Genomic DNA, 14702 nt, shown 5'->3' on the forward strand with positions numbered 1-14702 from the left:
CGTTTTAAATTTACTATATTGTAGCTTCATCGCATGCCCCCTAGTCCTAATATTTTTGGAAAGTGTAAACAGATGCTTCACATGCTGTTCCTTCTTCCATTTTCTGAGGATTTTCTTTTAGCTCTAATAGCTTCCTTCATCTCACTTTTTAACCACACCGGCTGTCATTTGGTCTTCTGTCCTCCTTTTTTAATACGCAGAATATATTTGGCTTGGGCTTCCAGGATGGTGTTTTTGAACACCATCCACGCCTGATGTAAATTTTTGACCCTCACAGTCGCTCCTCTAAGTTTTTTTTTCACCGTTCTTCTCATTTTATCATAGTCTCCTTTTTTAAAGTTAAACATTAACATATTTGATTTCCTATGTATACTTACTTCAAAGCTAATATCAAATCCGATCATATTATGAACATTGTTCTCAAGCGGCCCCAGCACCATTACCTCCCGCACCAGATCATGCGCTCCAGTGATGAAAAACCAACCCTACTTTTTTAAGGGGTTTGAAACATGCTCTTTCTAATGAAAATGATTAAAAAGAGTTTCCAGAAGGTCTTTTTTTTTTTTTTTTGTAAAAGTGGGCTTAAAATACCTTATTTTTGGCATTTTTGCAAAAATCATCAACTTTACACTCAATTTGTGAACTAATGGAAAATATTAGGAGAATGAAATTTTATATTCAAAAACCTTGTGTTGATAAGTTGTTGTGTGCAAAGTTTCACATTTATCACACTTTTAATTCCAGAGATATAAAAAGCCAAACTGTACAATTTATTCGTGCCGCAAATTTTTCGGACCAAGTTTGCTCCAAGTTTGCTTCATGAAAATTGCTCATGAAGATTTTTTTTATTATTTTGTTTAATAGAGCGCAAAAAGTTGTACAAGATGGCCAAGTTTTGTTTCTCTCAACAAAATATTGCCGGAGATACAGTGTCTCAAAGTTGCCGAAATCTCGGAGACATACCATAGAAGGCTGCAGTATGGGGTCAAACAGATTACTATATCTCAGCAAGTATTGCATCGGCGAATGTAAATCTTTACCAATGTTCATTGGGACATGTATGAATTTTCACAGAAAATTTCATCGAAATCCGTGATGGTCGCGCAGAGACCACCACACCACTTGACATGGAAAGACCCATTACTTAAAACAACGTATGACCAACTCAACTTCCGGAAATCATTAAAAACTAACCATGTTCAAAAAGGCATACCCTACCGATCCAACTTAAATGCCTGGACTCTGCAACACAACAAAACCACAGCACGTAATGGGCACAACAAACTCCTCCGCTCTATGATTCTTCAATATGTCTATTCCACACGAACCTTATCCTATCACAACATCACTTATTCATACCGGAGTCAGTGAACGCCTCCCCAATACTATGTAAGCCACATTGCGCCTGCAAATAGGTGGGAAAATGTGGGATACAAATGAAACAAATAAATAAATAAAATCTGAACAAAGTTAGTTTTTTTGAAGTCTAGAACCTTTACTTTGGAATGAACCCTCTTCCACACCTGTCGTACCATCCAGTGATCACCCACTATAATATCTAAACACTCTCCCCAATCATAAGCACTAAGCACCAATATGGCCCTCTCTCACATAGGTTCCACCACCAAGGGCTGGAACAGTTCTCCCTTAAATCTCTGTTCCTGTCTGTCTGTGAAGGAAGCCTATATATCAAACCATGTAAACACATTTGCCATTCCTTCTTTCCAGATTGACCCACAGTGTCTCTTCCTTACCCCGTTAAGTCCTAGAATTCTGTTGCTTTAATATTATCCTTAACATATAATGCCACTCCCCTCCCTTTATTCCTACCCTGTCTTTCCTGAGCAGATTATAGCCCGGTATAACTATATCCCAGCCATGGTTCTCTTGGTGAACCACATCTCTGACTGCCACTAAACCCAAATCAGCCACCACAGCCTTTAGATCTAGAACTTCTTTCCCCATATTATTTTATTTGTTACATTTGTATCCCACATTTTCCCACCTATTTGCAGGCTCAATGTGGTTTACATAGTACCGTACAGGCAATCGCCAATATCGGTATGAACAAATACAGAGTGACGTTGTACGGATCATGTGTTACAGACACGTTAGGGAATCGTAAGGGGGAAGAGTTAAGTTGTGTCCAGTACAAGCTTTGGCTTCGTTGTGTTGTAGGGTTAAGGCATTTAAGTTGGCTCTTTAGGGTATGCCTTTTCCAACAGGTAAGTTTTTAGTAATTTCCAGAATTTTAGGTGGTTGTTTTCACGGTGCTTAGTAATGCGTTCCATAGTTGTGTGCTTATATAGGAAAAGCTGGATGAATAGGTTGATTTGTATTTGAGTCCTTTGCAGCTTAGGTGGTGGAGACTTAGGTATGTTCGTGTTGATCTTGATGCGTTTCTGGTTGGTAGGTCTATGAGGTCTGTCATGTATCCCGGGGCATTTCCGTAGATGATTTTATGAACCATGGTGCAGATTTTGAATGCAATGCATGCTATATACTGCTTTCCAGATGTTTCCCCTTTTTTCACTTACCTGGGGCTTTCATCACCCCCCCCCCCCCCCCAAGGACTCTAGTTTAATCTATTTCATACACATGGAATATGGGATACTCCAGGAGAACCTTGAGGATCCCTGCTCTAGTAAAGTAAGGCTGTCCTCTGCTTGATCTGCTATGCTGATTCTAAAGCATGCTGGCATTAGTCATTTCACAGCAACCAATTAGTCAGGAAATGTAAGAATATCATCTCTAGTTTCTTCTGTAGCTGAGTACTGACTGGTCTTGCACCCCAGTTTATGTTGTCAGTGATAGATATATGCATGCACACAGGTATGGGCACAGAAGGGTAACTGCACCAAATCAACACATCCGGTACTTACTCCAGTCTGACTGGCTGTGTCTCTGATAAAGCCTTATCAAACAACCAGCGGAAGAAGAAATCCAAGCTAAAAGAACAGAAAATTAATGCTAGATTAGGCTCTAATCTATTCAGAATACAAATTGGTTAACAAAAAAAATGAATATTTACTTCTCTATTTCTAAAAACAAGGTTACAGGAAATATTTTAAAGGGATTTAAAACTGAGGATATATGGCAAGTTATCCTAACAACTCAAAGAGACCTTGACCCCAAAAATTCAACATCAGGCTTATATAAGAACATGGTAGTTACCTGGTCAGTCCCAAAGACGGTAAAATTAATACCATGAATATCAAGAAAAAGTAGACTTTGTTCATCACTATTCTATTCTCAGAAGATCTAATGAAAAGAAATTCAGAAACATTGTAAGAGAAAAATTGGTTTATGTAATATTTACTCACACACACTTCAACAGTGCCTTGAAAAAGTCTTCACACCTTGTACACTTTTCACATTCTGTTTAAAAACCACAATGCAGAGTATAGGAGAGTAGCAGTTTGTTTTATTGTTCTATACAAATTACTCTACCTACACTTTTGATATCAAAGAACAATTCCAGAAATACTCAAAAACTGATTATGAATAAGAAACCAAAGTCTTGATTGTGTAAGTCTTCACATATTTTCTCACAACAAATTCAATTTGCTCAGTTTCCAAAATTGAGGGAGTAATTGTATAAAGCTTTTTCTGCCCATTTTACACATAGAAAAGGGATTTTATAAAATTATGTGACCCCAAAAGCATGAAAAAGCATGTGTACAGAAAGTATGCATCTGGCACGTGTTCCCAGGGGTTAGTGTGGACAGCGGTTACGTGTGCATATTCTTTATAAAATATGAAGGTACATAGACATATTTACACCTTTTTGGAGCAGATCTGCACTGTTCATACTGATCTGGTAGTCTATTTTAGGCTTAATAGAGGTCCTGTTACAAAATCAAGCCCAGGAAGTTTAAGCTTAAGCAGCAGAAAATGTATTGAACTTTTTCGGGATCTTGCCAGGTATTTGTGACCTGGATTGGTCACTGTTGGAAACAGGATGCTGGGCTTGATGGACCTTTGGTCTGTCGCAGTGTGGCAATACTTATGTAATCTAAGTCCCCCTGGATTCTACATGGGGACCAGCTTTCTTCTTTCTAGTACCCACATTGTGGAATTCCTTTCCTCAGTATCTGCACACTCAAGTTCACCTTGGGTGTTTTAAAAGGGGACTTAAAGCCTCCGGGGACACAAGTAGGGGTGCCCAAACGCTGCAGGACGTAGTACACCAAGTGAGGAAGGAGAAATGTACAGAAATGTCTCCCCATCTGCCCTCTCCACCTACCTCCTGTTGGGCATCTCCACAAATGCTGGTCTTCCTCCGTCATCAGACTTGAATCCAGACTTGTGTGGGGCTAAAACCCTGTATAAGGCACTACAATTCAGCAGTAGCCTACATCATGAACCAGACTTTTAAAGACTTGGCCATTGCTACCTCTGTACTGTGTAAGGCTTTGGAGCCATCTAGTCTGACAGAAGCAAAACATGATTCGGAGAACAACTTTTTGTTGATGTATCATGATCAGCATGGCCACGGATGCTATGTTCCACTCCACCTGGCACCAAGACTTGGGGAGAAAAGTATAAAGACCCTCATCCTTGAAGGTGTTATCGGCTAGTTTGCAAGTGAGCTGTTATCTGCCGGAACCTAGATAATGGCCATCAGCTGGCTCTGAGTCTGCCACCAGATTGAAGGCTCGTTAATCTGTGGCATCACCTGCCTGAACAGACATTTACCAAGCTGGGGAGAGTCCACCTGCTGAGTTCCTGATCCATCATCAGTTCCTGACTTGCCTCCGGATCCAGTGTTCCTGAGTGGTATCATCTGTCAGGTTGTGCTTGTAAGTGCCTGGGGTGTTAGGAATCCTAATAATTCAGGATTTAAGGTGAGTGTGCACTATCCTAGTTTTCCTAACAGGTACTTAAGACCCTTTTACCATCATTCTGAGTGACTTGGCATAATTCATCATCTCCGATTACATTTATTATTTGCTGCCAGTATTGTACAACAAACAGCTTTATAACAACATCTGAGCCTTGTCCCTTACTCCCAGTATAAGTGTGCATAATAACTTTGGTCTGTGAATTAGGATCACGAGTGAGTTTTGTAATATCCAGAGTGTTGTGTTAAATTATACTTCTCACTCACTGCCAACCCTTTGGGGTTTGTCCCCACACGTGCATCAGCTCTCAGTTATGTTGGTCCCAGTCTATGGGATGCCCTACCTACCCACCTTTGCTCAGAATCCTCCTACACCAAACTCACCTGTTCTAACTACCCTGCTCGCGCTTAGCTTCACTTTGCCTTTCTCCAGCAAAATATCATTGTTTTATTGTAAACCGCTCTAAAGCCATATTTTAGAATAAAGTGGAACAAAATAAATAAAATTCCCATCTTGACCCAGCTCTCCATGCTCTATTCTCTTTCCCTAGCCCCACTGCTTCCTCTTCAAACCTTTGACTCTCCTAGCACTGCAAACTTCACAGCGGCCCACAGAGCCTCACGCTCATGTGCTCTGCTGGTGCAAATCCTGCTCCCTCTGATGCACACTTCCTGCTGCAGAGTGAATAAGTGCTGCAAGTCACCACTGAAGTTTGCGGTGCTAGGGAAGAGGGGCTGGGGCAGCATTTCCCAAACTGTGTGCCACAGTGAACTCACAGGGGTGCCCGCAGGGGGAGATGATCCTTATTAAGGGCACGCAGTATACGCATGCCGCAGTTAATCCCAAGCCCCGCCACCACCAGAGGTTGAAGCAGTAGAAAGGTAATGTACTGCGTAGTCACGGGTGGGCCAGGAAGTTCTTAAGACTTCTATTCATTTACTGGTCTTTTAGGGACTGCCTGCTTAATCTACTGTCGCTCCTGCTTCAACAGGTCCACGGCAGCGATTCACACATGCTGTATAGCGCTACCCAGGGGCAGGAAAGCACGTGGGAATCACTGCCACTGTTGTGCTGCAGTTATCTGAAACTCCCCCTCCCCAAGTTTGATGATTTATTTATGCAGAACATTTATACCCCGCTTTATACCACTGAAAGCGGCCTCTAAGCGGCTTACAATGAACTGATAAAATACAATGACAGTTGAGAGGGTAGAAGGAACAGAGGAAGAAGGGAAGGGAGGGGAGGGGAGGGGAAAGAGTCTAAAATGGACTGTGGAAGTCCAGACGCTGAGAGGCATCAGAGTAGCTGGAACAGCTCCCAACAAGGCACTGTAGTGAGATCCAGCCAGCACAGCCAAAGCGCAGAAGCAGCAGCATGCAGCCTGGAAAGCGGAGGCGGTCACCGGAGGCAGAAGAGAGCAGGCGATCAAAGCTGATGGGGCCAACGGATCCAGCACCAGCACTGACGAGGTACAAGAGACGCAGTCCACCGGAACCAAAGGCAGCAGCCCCTCGCATCAACTGGCGTTCCAGAAGGAAGCAAGTCCCCCACAAGACGCAGCAGTGCACAAGAGATCTTCCCGTCGCGAAGAAGGCCTCGATGCCCAACTGCCAGCTACAAGCAGCGCAGTGGACGAACGCGGACTGGAGCAGTCCGATGGCAAGGCAGAAGGAGAGCTGGTTCAAATCAACGTCAGGAAGGAGCCAACCAGCAGCCAACACCAGTGCCCCGCATCATGAGGAGCCGGTCCCCGCACTCCCGCAATGGTCCATCGATGAAATCAAATGTGCAGCCGGACCACCAACACAGCGAGCAATGACGGAAAACCATGTCCCCCGGAGTACCTGTCCGAAACAGGTGCCGGGGAGAAAAGCAGACCAACGCGGTACCCAATGAAGCCGGTTTGTACAAAATTGGGCCAGGGTTCAGCTAGGCAATGGGGCAGCTCCGCGATGGTAGCTGGAGCTAACGGTTTTTTATCTGCAAGTTAGTTGGACTTATTGTCAAAGTCCAAACAAAACACAGACCCATCAAACTCTGGGGGTTTTCAGGTAACAGAAGCAGTGATTCCACATGCTGCCTGCCACTTCCTGCCCTTGGGGTAGGCAGACAGCGTGTGTGAATCACTGCCGTGCACTCCTTGAAGCAGAAAGCTTTCCTAGAGCACGGTGTTAACATTTGAAGTGCTTTTCTCCGACTACAAACTAAGCTGTGGGGGTGGACAGAATTATTATAGGGGTGAAGGGGGAGGAAGATATCCTGCATGGAGGCAGGAAGGGGAGAAGGTTGAGAGAAGGAGAGATGTTGGACATGAGGGGAGGGGGAGATGCTGCATGAGATTTATGGTGGCCCAGAGAAATAGATTAGTCAAGAAATGTAAAGAGTCTTTTTTGGTTTATTAACAGAAACCAGAAGGCTGCAAAAGCAGTGAATCCTGGCCCCTGCTGTAGCTGGAGGGTGAAAAAAAAAAAAAGGAAGACGAACCACAGGCCAGTGGCAAAGTTGTGAAGAAACAAAAATATCAGAAATCTGATGATACTTATCTAGATTTTGGTTTTACTTTGGTAGATGTTAATCATGAAGAGCGTTCACAGTGCGTAATAATGTCTCAAATTTTGGCTCCAGAGTATACGATTCCAAGTAAACTAAAACACCACTTACAGAACAAACATCCGAATATGGCTAGTAAATCCCACGATTATTTTACAAGAAAAAAAATGTACATTTTTAAAACAAGCATCAATACCCAAGCAATGCTCTGCTAGCAGGTACTTTCTCTGTCCCTAGTGGGCTCACAATCTAAGTTTTTGTATCTGGAGCACGGGAGGGTTAAGTGATTTGCCCAGAATCACAAGGAGCTGCAGTGGGAATCAAACTCTGTACCTCAGGTTCTCTGGCCACTGCACTAATCATTAGGCTACTCCTCCACTCCTGTATGTAGCAAGACTGGAGACTGCAGTCCACAGATGATCACTCAACTTGAAAGGGCAAAAACTGCAAGGTCTCAATGTGTAATGTTGGCAGACATCCTAAATGACTCATGGCTGTTAAAAGGTTTTTCGAATCAAAGGGCTTGCTTTATGCAATCAAGGTTTCCCTAGTCTTTGCTAATATTTCCAGAATTGATCTTTCAGATTGAAACAAATTCCCATTTTAACGCATTCTGAATCGTGTTTTTCAGACAGCAGAATGTTAAAAAATGTACAATGGTGTGAAGATACCTATAAGGCAATATATAAGCACTAACAAAACACTTTTGCCTTTGACATTAAGGAAGAGGGGACACATCACTCATGGATAACCTTACTCAACTGAGCCTCAACTGCCTGGGGGAGGTCACAGACCTTTAATACAACCTCTTAAGGGCTTACTCTCATGGGCTCAGTGTGAGAGATTGCAAAACCTACAGTGGGAAACAACTATTAAAGGAGGAAAACACACTACAGAAAAAAAGCACTCATCACTGTAAAACTATTAACAACTGGCAATGTCCTCTAAACTCAGTCTTATAATATTAGCAGAAAACAGTTCCACAGGATAGAATCAGGCATGCCAATAAATCATTTATCAAGTAGTGTCATAATTCATATCTTCAGTTCTCTTCCAAATGCTCCACATGGAAAGGCTGTAAACAGTTCAAAGGCAAAAGTATTTTTTTTTTTTTAGTAGTTGTATTTTTTTGCCTTCCAAATTATTTTTTGTTTGGTTAAATATATACAAGCCTACATGCTTAAATAAACCAACGAATGTTAAATGATTTTATCAAACTCCAAAACAGAATGGCCTAGCAGTTGCCTCCTATTCCTTGAGCTTCTGACTGAACTAGAACCCGCTTCTGTTGGGCTACTGTGTCAGGATCTTCCTTTTCAACTATCTGGGGATTTTTCCTGTGAATTATCCCCATTCAACTCATTTAAGCCCAGTCATTGTGGCAAAAGTACAGGGCCAGACACCGAGAAGACTCTGTCACGTAGGTGAGTGATTACAAGAACACTCTTCTCTGAAGGGGCTATAAACCCCAACAGATGATGTAGTAATGTTTTGGCAGGGATCTGAACAAGATTTACATACGTTCATTGATTTCCTCAATATGGCAGACCCGTGCATCAAATTTACTCACCGAATCTCAAAATCAGATATAGAATTTTTAGACATAAGAATTTTCAGTAGGGAGGATGGAGGGTTTCCTACTTCTATATATCGAAAGCCGACCGACAGGAATACCCTCCTACATTACAATAGTTACCACCATATAGGATTAAAGAGAGGGGTTCCTGTCGGTCAGTTTTTGAGGTTGAGAAGATTATGTTCGTCACTTGAGGACTTTAAGTCTCAAGCTGAGGATATGATGCATAGGTTTCGCCAACGAGGGTATCCCATGAGCGTTTTAAAAAAGGCATATAAGAGAGCGCGGTATGCACACAGACCATAGTTGTTTCTTCCCAGGCAGAAATCTACGGTCAGATCTATAGCATGTGTTATTCTATTTTCCCACCGAGCATCTAAGGTTGGACAGTTAGTCCATAAATATTGGCACGTTTTATCAGTGCATTCGGAGTTCAGCGAGTGCCCCAAAATAGCGTATCGGCGTAAATCTAATGTGGGAGAGTTATTAAAAAAGCCGGGTAGGTATAATAAAGAGGGCACACATGGGCCCTGCGGTAGATGTGTCTACTGTAAACATGCAATTAACACCAGTTGGATCAATATCCCTGGGTCCAATAGACGGTTTTATCTACCCATACTACTTGTGAAAGTGAAAGGGTCATTTACTGCATTATATGCCCTTGCATGCTGTATTATATAGGGCATAGGAAGAGGAAGTTTAAAACTTGCTTGGCTGAACATGTCAGTAATATCAGAATCCAAAAAGCAGAAGCTCCACTGGTTAATCACTGGATAGAACAAAAGCACAAGATTGAAGATTTAAAATGTGTAGTGTTGACACAGCTAACAGGGTCTGTTCGTGGGGGAGATATAAGTGCCCAGCTCCATAATATTGAACAGAGTTATATCTTTGAGTGGGACACACTGACCCCTAATGGCCTCGAGGTAGAATGGCTGTAGAGTGAGGGAGGAGCTAAGTGAGTTATAAACTTCCAGGCTCCTTGAGCTCCTGTATACAGCATTTCCTGGTGCAGGGAGACAATCCCTGATTTGGATTGAAATCCCGATGGTAAGCAGCTTAGTTTTACACTGAATAGTTTATGAATAAGAGTAGGATTGAAGTTACATTACTTGTGCCTATAGTGGTATGTTTTTTTATATACATCACACAGATATCGGGTGCTAATTCCTCCTGATGAAGGACACTTCCGAAACTGGAGAAGAGGGGAATATCAGCTGGCTTTACAAGGCTTTAAAAAGGGCTTTTCAATGAGGAGTGAATGTTGGTGACTTGTGTCCCTCCCTAGCCTTTCTCACAGCGGGGTTCGGCATGGAACACAGTTTTAATTGCTTTCCAGCACAGCTATTTGGGAGTACAAAGATGTTTGGACTTTGAACCTAAGGAACTGAACTGATAATATCAGCATGAACATTAGTAGGCACTTTAACCGGTGCTTAAGATGCACATCTGGAGGCATTGATTTGAAATGTTTTGAAATAAGGTAGTGAAACAATTGTATAGCTAGTGCATTGTGAATGTAGAAGTAATTGACAAGGCAACATACAAAGGTACTGTGAGCTATGTGTGAATGCAACCTGAGAATGTGAGTTTCCAGGGTAGAGGTATTAGGCATGTGTAATACAATAAAGACATAAGTTTACGATATTTAAGGAGTACTTTATATAATTAGTTCTAGAGTGTGTACTCTGGTAATAAACTGGAAACCTCAGGTAGAAAAGGATGAACAAATCTGGTGGAGAGGAAATGAGTCTGCTTTGGGTTGTACTGATCTGTACATCTGTTTTCTTTTGGTGGGTGAAAACAGTCAGGTGGGCTTACAGGGAGGGAAAGGAAGGATTTGGGGGGTATATTCTCTGTAAAAGATTTGGTTCTTGGTCTCCTCTGGCTTTAGGATCACTGTTTTATTTGATATTATATCCTATTTATACATGAAGGGCCCGTTCTGTGGTGATAGGCTATGTTTTAACTTAATTTTAATTCTGCACATAGACATTTTAGAGAAGAAGAGGCTGGTGTAGCTTAACCTGCTTTCTTGAATGTTTAAAATGTTCAACTGCTGTCTGTTATAATATTAGCATAGGTTTGAGGCTATGGGTCCCTATATTTCAGTTAAGCTGAATCCAACTGAAAAACCAATTCATATGAGCAAATTGAATCGAAAACGTTTTCAGTGAATCGGACAGCATTGAATGAGAAATTTTACGGATGTCTGGAGAAGCCAGTGGTGGCTCCTGGGTATTCACCGGATCGCAAAAAGAATGAGGGAGAAAAACGAAAAATCCCCACAGAGAGAAAACGCCAAAGCCTCAACCGTCCAGTGCAGCATGGCTGGATGAGGGCAAAGATGGCAGTAACAAAAATATATGCTTGCTGGTACGTGCTGCTCGTATTTACTATGCTTTCAAAGAGCTGTAACTTTAACATCAAGCACCTGCAGCTTAAGAGTGCAGGGGTGAGGACTTCTCTGCCAGGTCAACTTGTCCCTCAGGGTGGATCTCGGTGAAGATCTTCTCCTTCTGGGGGTCCTCTTTGTCCTTGAGGGGAAGGAGCTCATTGGTAGCATAGAGCTCAGAGTCTCCTGCCCCGGCACCTAAAACCGAGGAGCTGTAACGACCCCCCCCCCCCCCCCCCGGTACCCAGCAGGGCGACTGTGAGCTTTGTGCATCGCTTGCTATTTCCACCTTGGTAAATTTTTACCAAGGTGGAAATCGCAAGCGGTGCTTTAGAACTTTTATGCATTGGGCCTAAGTCCTTGGCCTCGTCTCTAAGTATGCATGTGCACATGGTCTAATGAGAGACTCCTGGCTATCCCCCATTTGATCTCCTGTACTGACCCTAAAGTATGCCAGCACTGGTCGTTTTACACCAATTAAGAAATTTCTTCTTAGACCACACATTATGAGAAAGTTGAAGCTGTCTGACATTTGCTTTCAACACGGCACCTCCAATGACAACAGGAAGACGAAAATGATGGTGGAAAAACTTATTTGTAATGTCTTGACTCGGCACTGTGTTTCGGCCAAATGCCTGCCTCAGGGGCCTTAGTGTTGAAAAGAGCACCTTGCTGTAAATGAATAATCTTGGGCATATATAGCACTTTTTCATTTACAGCAAGGTGCTCTTTTCAACACTAAGGCCCCCGAGGCAGGCATTTGGCCGAAACACAGTGCCATGTCTGGCATTACAAATAAAGTTTTTCCACTATCATTTTCGTCTTCCTGTCATTGGAGGTGCCATGCTGGTCACACTACTCCCTTGTTTGGACTCCTCTCACGCAGTGGATCAGAGTCTTCCGCTTCTGCGGCCTCCTCTTTTATTTGCTTTCAAAAACCATATGTAAATGTATTAAACCAGCGAAGGTGGGCCAACCATGAATGTGAGGATCTAAAATTCCTCACCTAGAGGCACTTGAGGCTTCCTAATTATATGCATTATTTGCTCCTAACAGAGAGCACCTTACATAACACTACAGTGGGACTGAACATGGATTATGGTGCTGATGTGGATTTAGAGGAGGTATAAACTTAATTTGAATCTCTTTACATCAAATGAACATATCCAAATCTCTGAACTGCTGGAGAGGGTATAATGTTCCCATTAACAAAGCTCATATGCTAAAGTATTGCCCTAACAGGATTAATGGCCTGCCATGACTGGGCAAGTGGACCTTATGATGAACAGACTTCTCTTATTCTTCTGTAGAGGGTGGAAACTTACATACTAATCCCTTGAGAGAATCCCCCCCCCCCCCAACAAAACTCTATCTACTCCTTGCTATTTCTCACTTTAAAACCAATTCTTCAAGTCTAGAAACGCCCATCTCTTCCTTCTCTAGATAACTGGCTGCAGTCTGCTATGTCCCTTAAAAATGCAGAACTGACAGTGGGGTTTTACACCCGGACCCAAAACTGCAACCTGTCAAGTCTCTAAACTCTTATCCCTTCTATTAAAAAGGGAAACAATGTATTTTTAGGAATGTGCATTCATTACTGGACATTTGGTTCAGCAGGGTGCCTTCAAGATTTTAGTGTGCACAAAATATAATTAACATACATTAAGCTATGAGTTAACACAAAGTCAAGGAAACATATGAAAATGAACAAAAGTCAGGAGAGAGAGAAAACAAAAAAAATTCTAGGGCAGTGGAGTCACTCTCAAAGGTTTTGTGTACCGACTCCACAGCCCTGAAAAAGTCAAACAAGCTTAAAATGGTTTCCTGTGCACGTCCCTAATTGATTAAATCCTTTAACTATACAAAAGCTATTTCAACCACTTGACCTTGTGGGATTGTACAATGACAACTGCACTGCTGTGATCTGCCAGGTAGGACAGCCGAGTTCAGCTCCTTAGGCTGGCAGGTGCTAGCAATGCTGTTAAGACAACATCTATCAATCAGAGCGAGGAGGGGCCGAGGATCACCACAGTAATTACTTGGCTGGGAGGAACTGAGGGAAGGGGTATAAATGAAGACAAATCCAGTAAAGCTTTACGGGCACAGTAGTCTCAGTGAAGAGTAGCTGGGAGTCTAAAAAACAGTACAGAAGGCAACTGCTAGGCCAACAGGAAGGACAACGGCAGACTACCAAAGGCTCTGCTTATGGCAAGATAACAGCAAAGTTCATGCAAAAAGGTCAACCAGAAGAGAAAATTGCTTACTTTGTCCAGTGACACTCCATCAGTGTTGTATAGTAAACTATGTTGGGTAGCAGAGCTGAGAAGGACCACAAGAGGATGGTTGGGAAGAACTGGCTGACCACAGGGTTCTAAAGGAAAAGGTTGAGGGCAAGTCAGTGCGTCAAGCGTAGTCCCTCACAATGCCAATATCCGAAGAGTAAGAAGTCCAGTCCAATCTATGGCACTGGCTATAATGGGCAAATACTGTCCTCTGCAAACTAAAGCACAATGTTTAGAAGAAGCAGCAGGGGCTTGTAGGCTGCCATTAACCTAGGGATGCTGAGAAGGGAGGGGCTGTAGTTAATCATCTGAGACAATACTGATTTCTTTTAGTTTCAGATTTTTTATTTATGTTCAACGATTACTAACTAATAGCTCCTGACCTAGGGGTGGGCAACCTTGGTCCTTGAGGGCCGCAATCCAGTCGGGTTTTATTTCCTCAATGAATATGCATGAGATCTATTTGCATGACCTGCCTCCATTGCATGCAAATAGATCTTTCATACATATTCACCAGGGAAGTTCCTGCGGCTCTTGAGCAACAAGATTAGACCAGGGGTGGGCAGAGTATATCTCCCCAACAAAAGCATTATTCAGCCCAAGGTGGTAAGTGATCTGTAAGCCAGTCAACCCCAGACATTCAATGCTGGGGCGTGTCCGGGTATGTTAACTGGGCATTGACCGATATTGAGACCAGTGTCCAGTTAACTCAGCAGATAAAGCTGTTCTATCTGCTCACTTAATCAGTTAGAGAACTGAATATTGGAGCAAGTAGTTCCATGCTGGCTCTGCCCCCAGACCACCCCTATTCTAGCTGATTAGTGCTGTGGGGGTCAGAGGGGATATTCAGCTGCCATTAAGTGCCCTGGACACCTGAGCCTTTCCTGCTCCATTAAACCCTTCTGAATATTGACCCTCTCACAGCAACTGGAGCTACATATATAGCAAACAGTTTCAGTAAAAGTAGTACTGTATCAGATCTGATAGAGGACAGAAAAAATATTGTACAACAGGTTAAATATTCTCTCTCTGAAGTATTCTTTGTGGGTGAAAAA

At 42.7% G+C, this 14702-nt stretch overlaps 1 protein-coding gene and 1 long non-coding RNA gene across 2 annotated transcripts in view; one reads left to right on the plus strand and one right to left on the minus strand.

The window, feature by feature from the left end:
• The window catches only part of TMEM63A (transmembrane protein 63A), a 184228-nt gene that overhangs the window by 41822 nt on the left and 127704 nt on the right, over positions 1-14702 (minus strand). The window contains exons 15-17 of the mRNA XM_030195716.1: positions 13630-13736; positions 3175-3261; positions 2883-2948 (exon numbers count right to left, since the gene is read on the minus strand). Coding sequence (XP_030051576.1) covers positions 2883-2948; positions 3175-3261; positions 13630-13736 — 260 coding nt within the window. The remainder of the gene's footprint in view (positions 1-2882; positions 2949-3174; positions 3262-13629; positions 13737-14702) is intronic.
• On the plus strand, positions 9951-10204 carry LOC115465313. The gene is made up of 2 exons (XR_003941391.1): positions 9951-10020; positions 10124-10204. It is a non-coding gene; the product is annotated as an uncharacterized LOC115465313 (long non-coding RNA).

The sequence above is a fragment of the Microcaecilia unicolor genome, chromosome 3 (genome assembly GCF_901765095.1).
Source record: "Microcaecilia unicolor chromosome 3, aMicUni1.1, whole genome shotgun sequence".
Taxonomy (NCBI): Eukaryota; Metazoa; Chordata; class Amphibia; order Gymnophiona; family Siphonopidae; genus Microcaecilia; species Microcaecilia unicolor.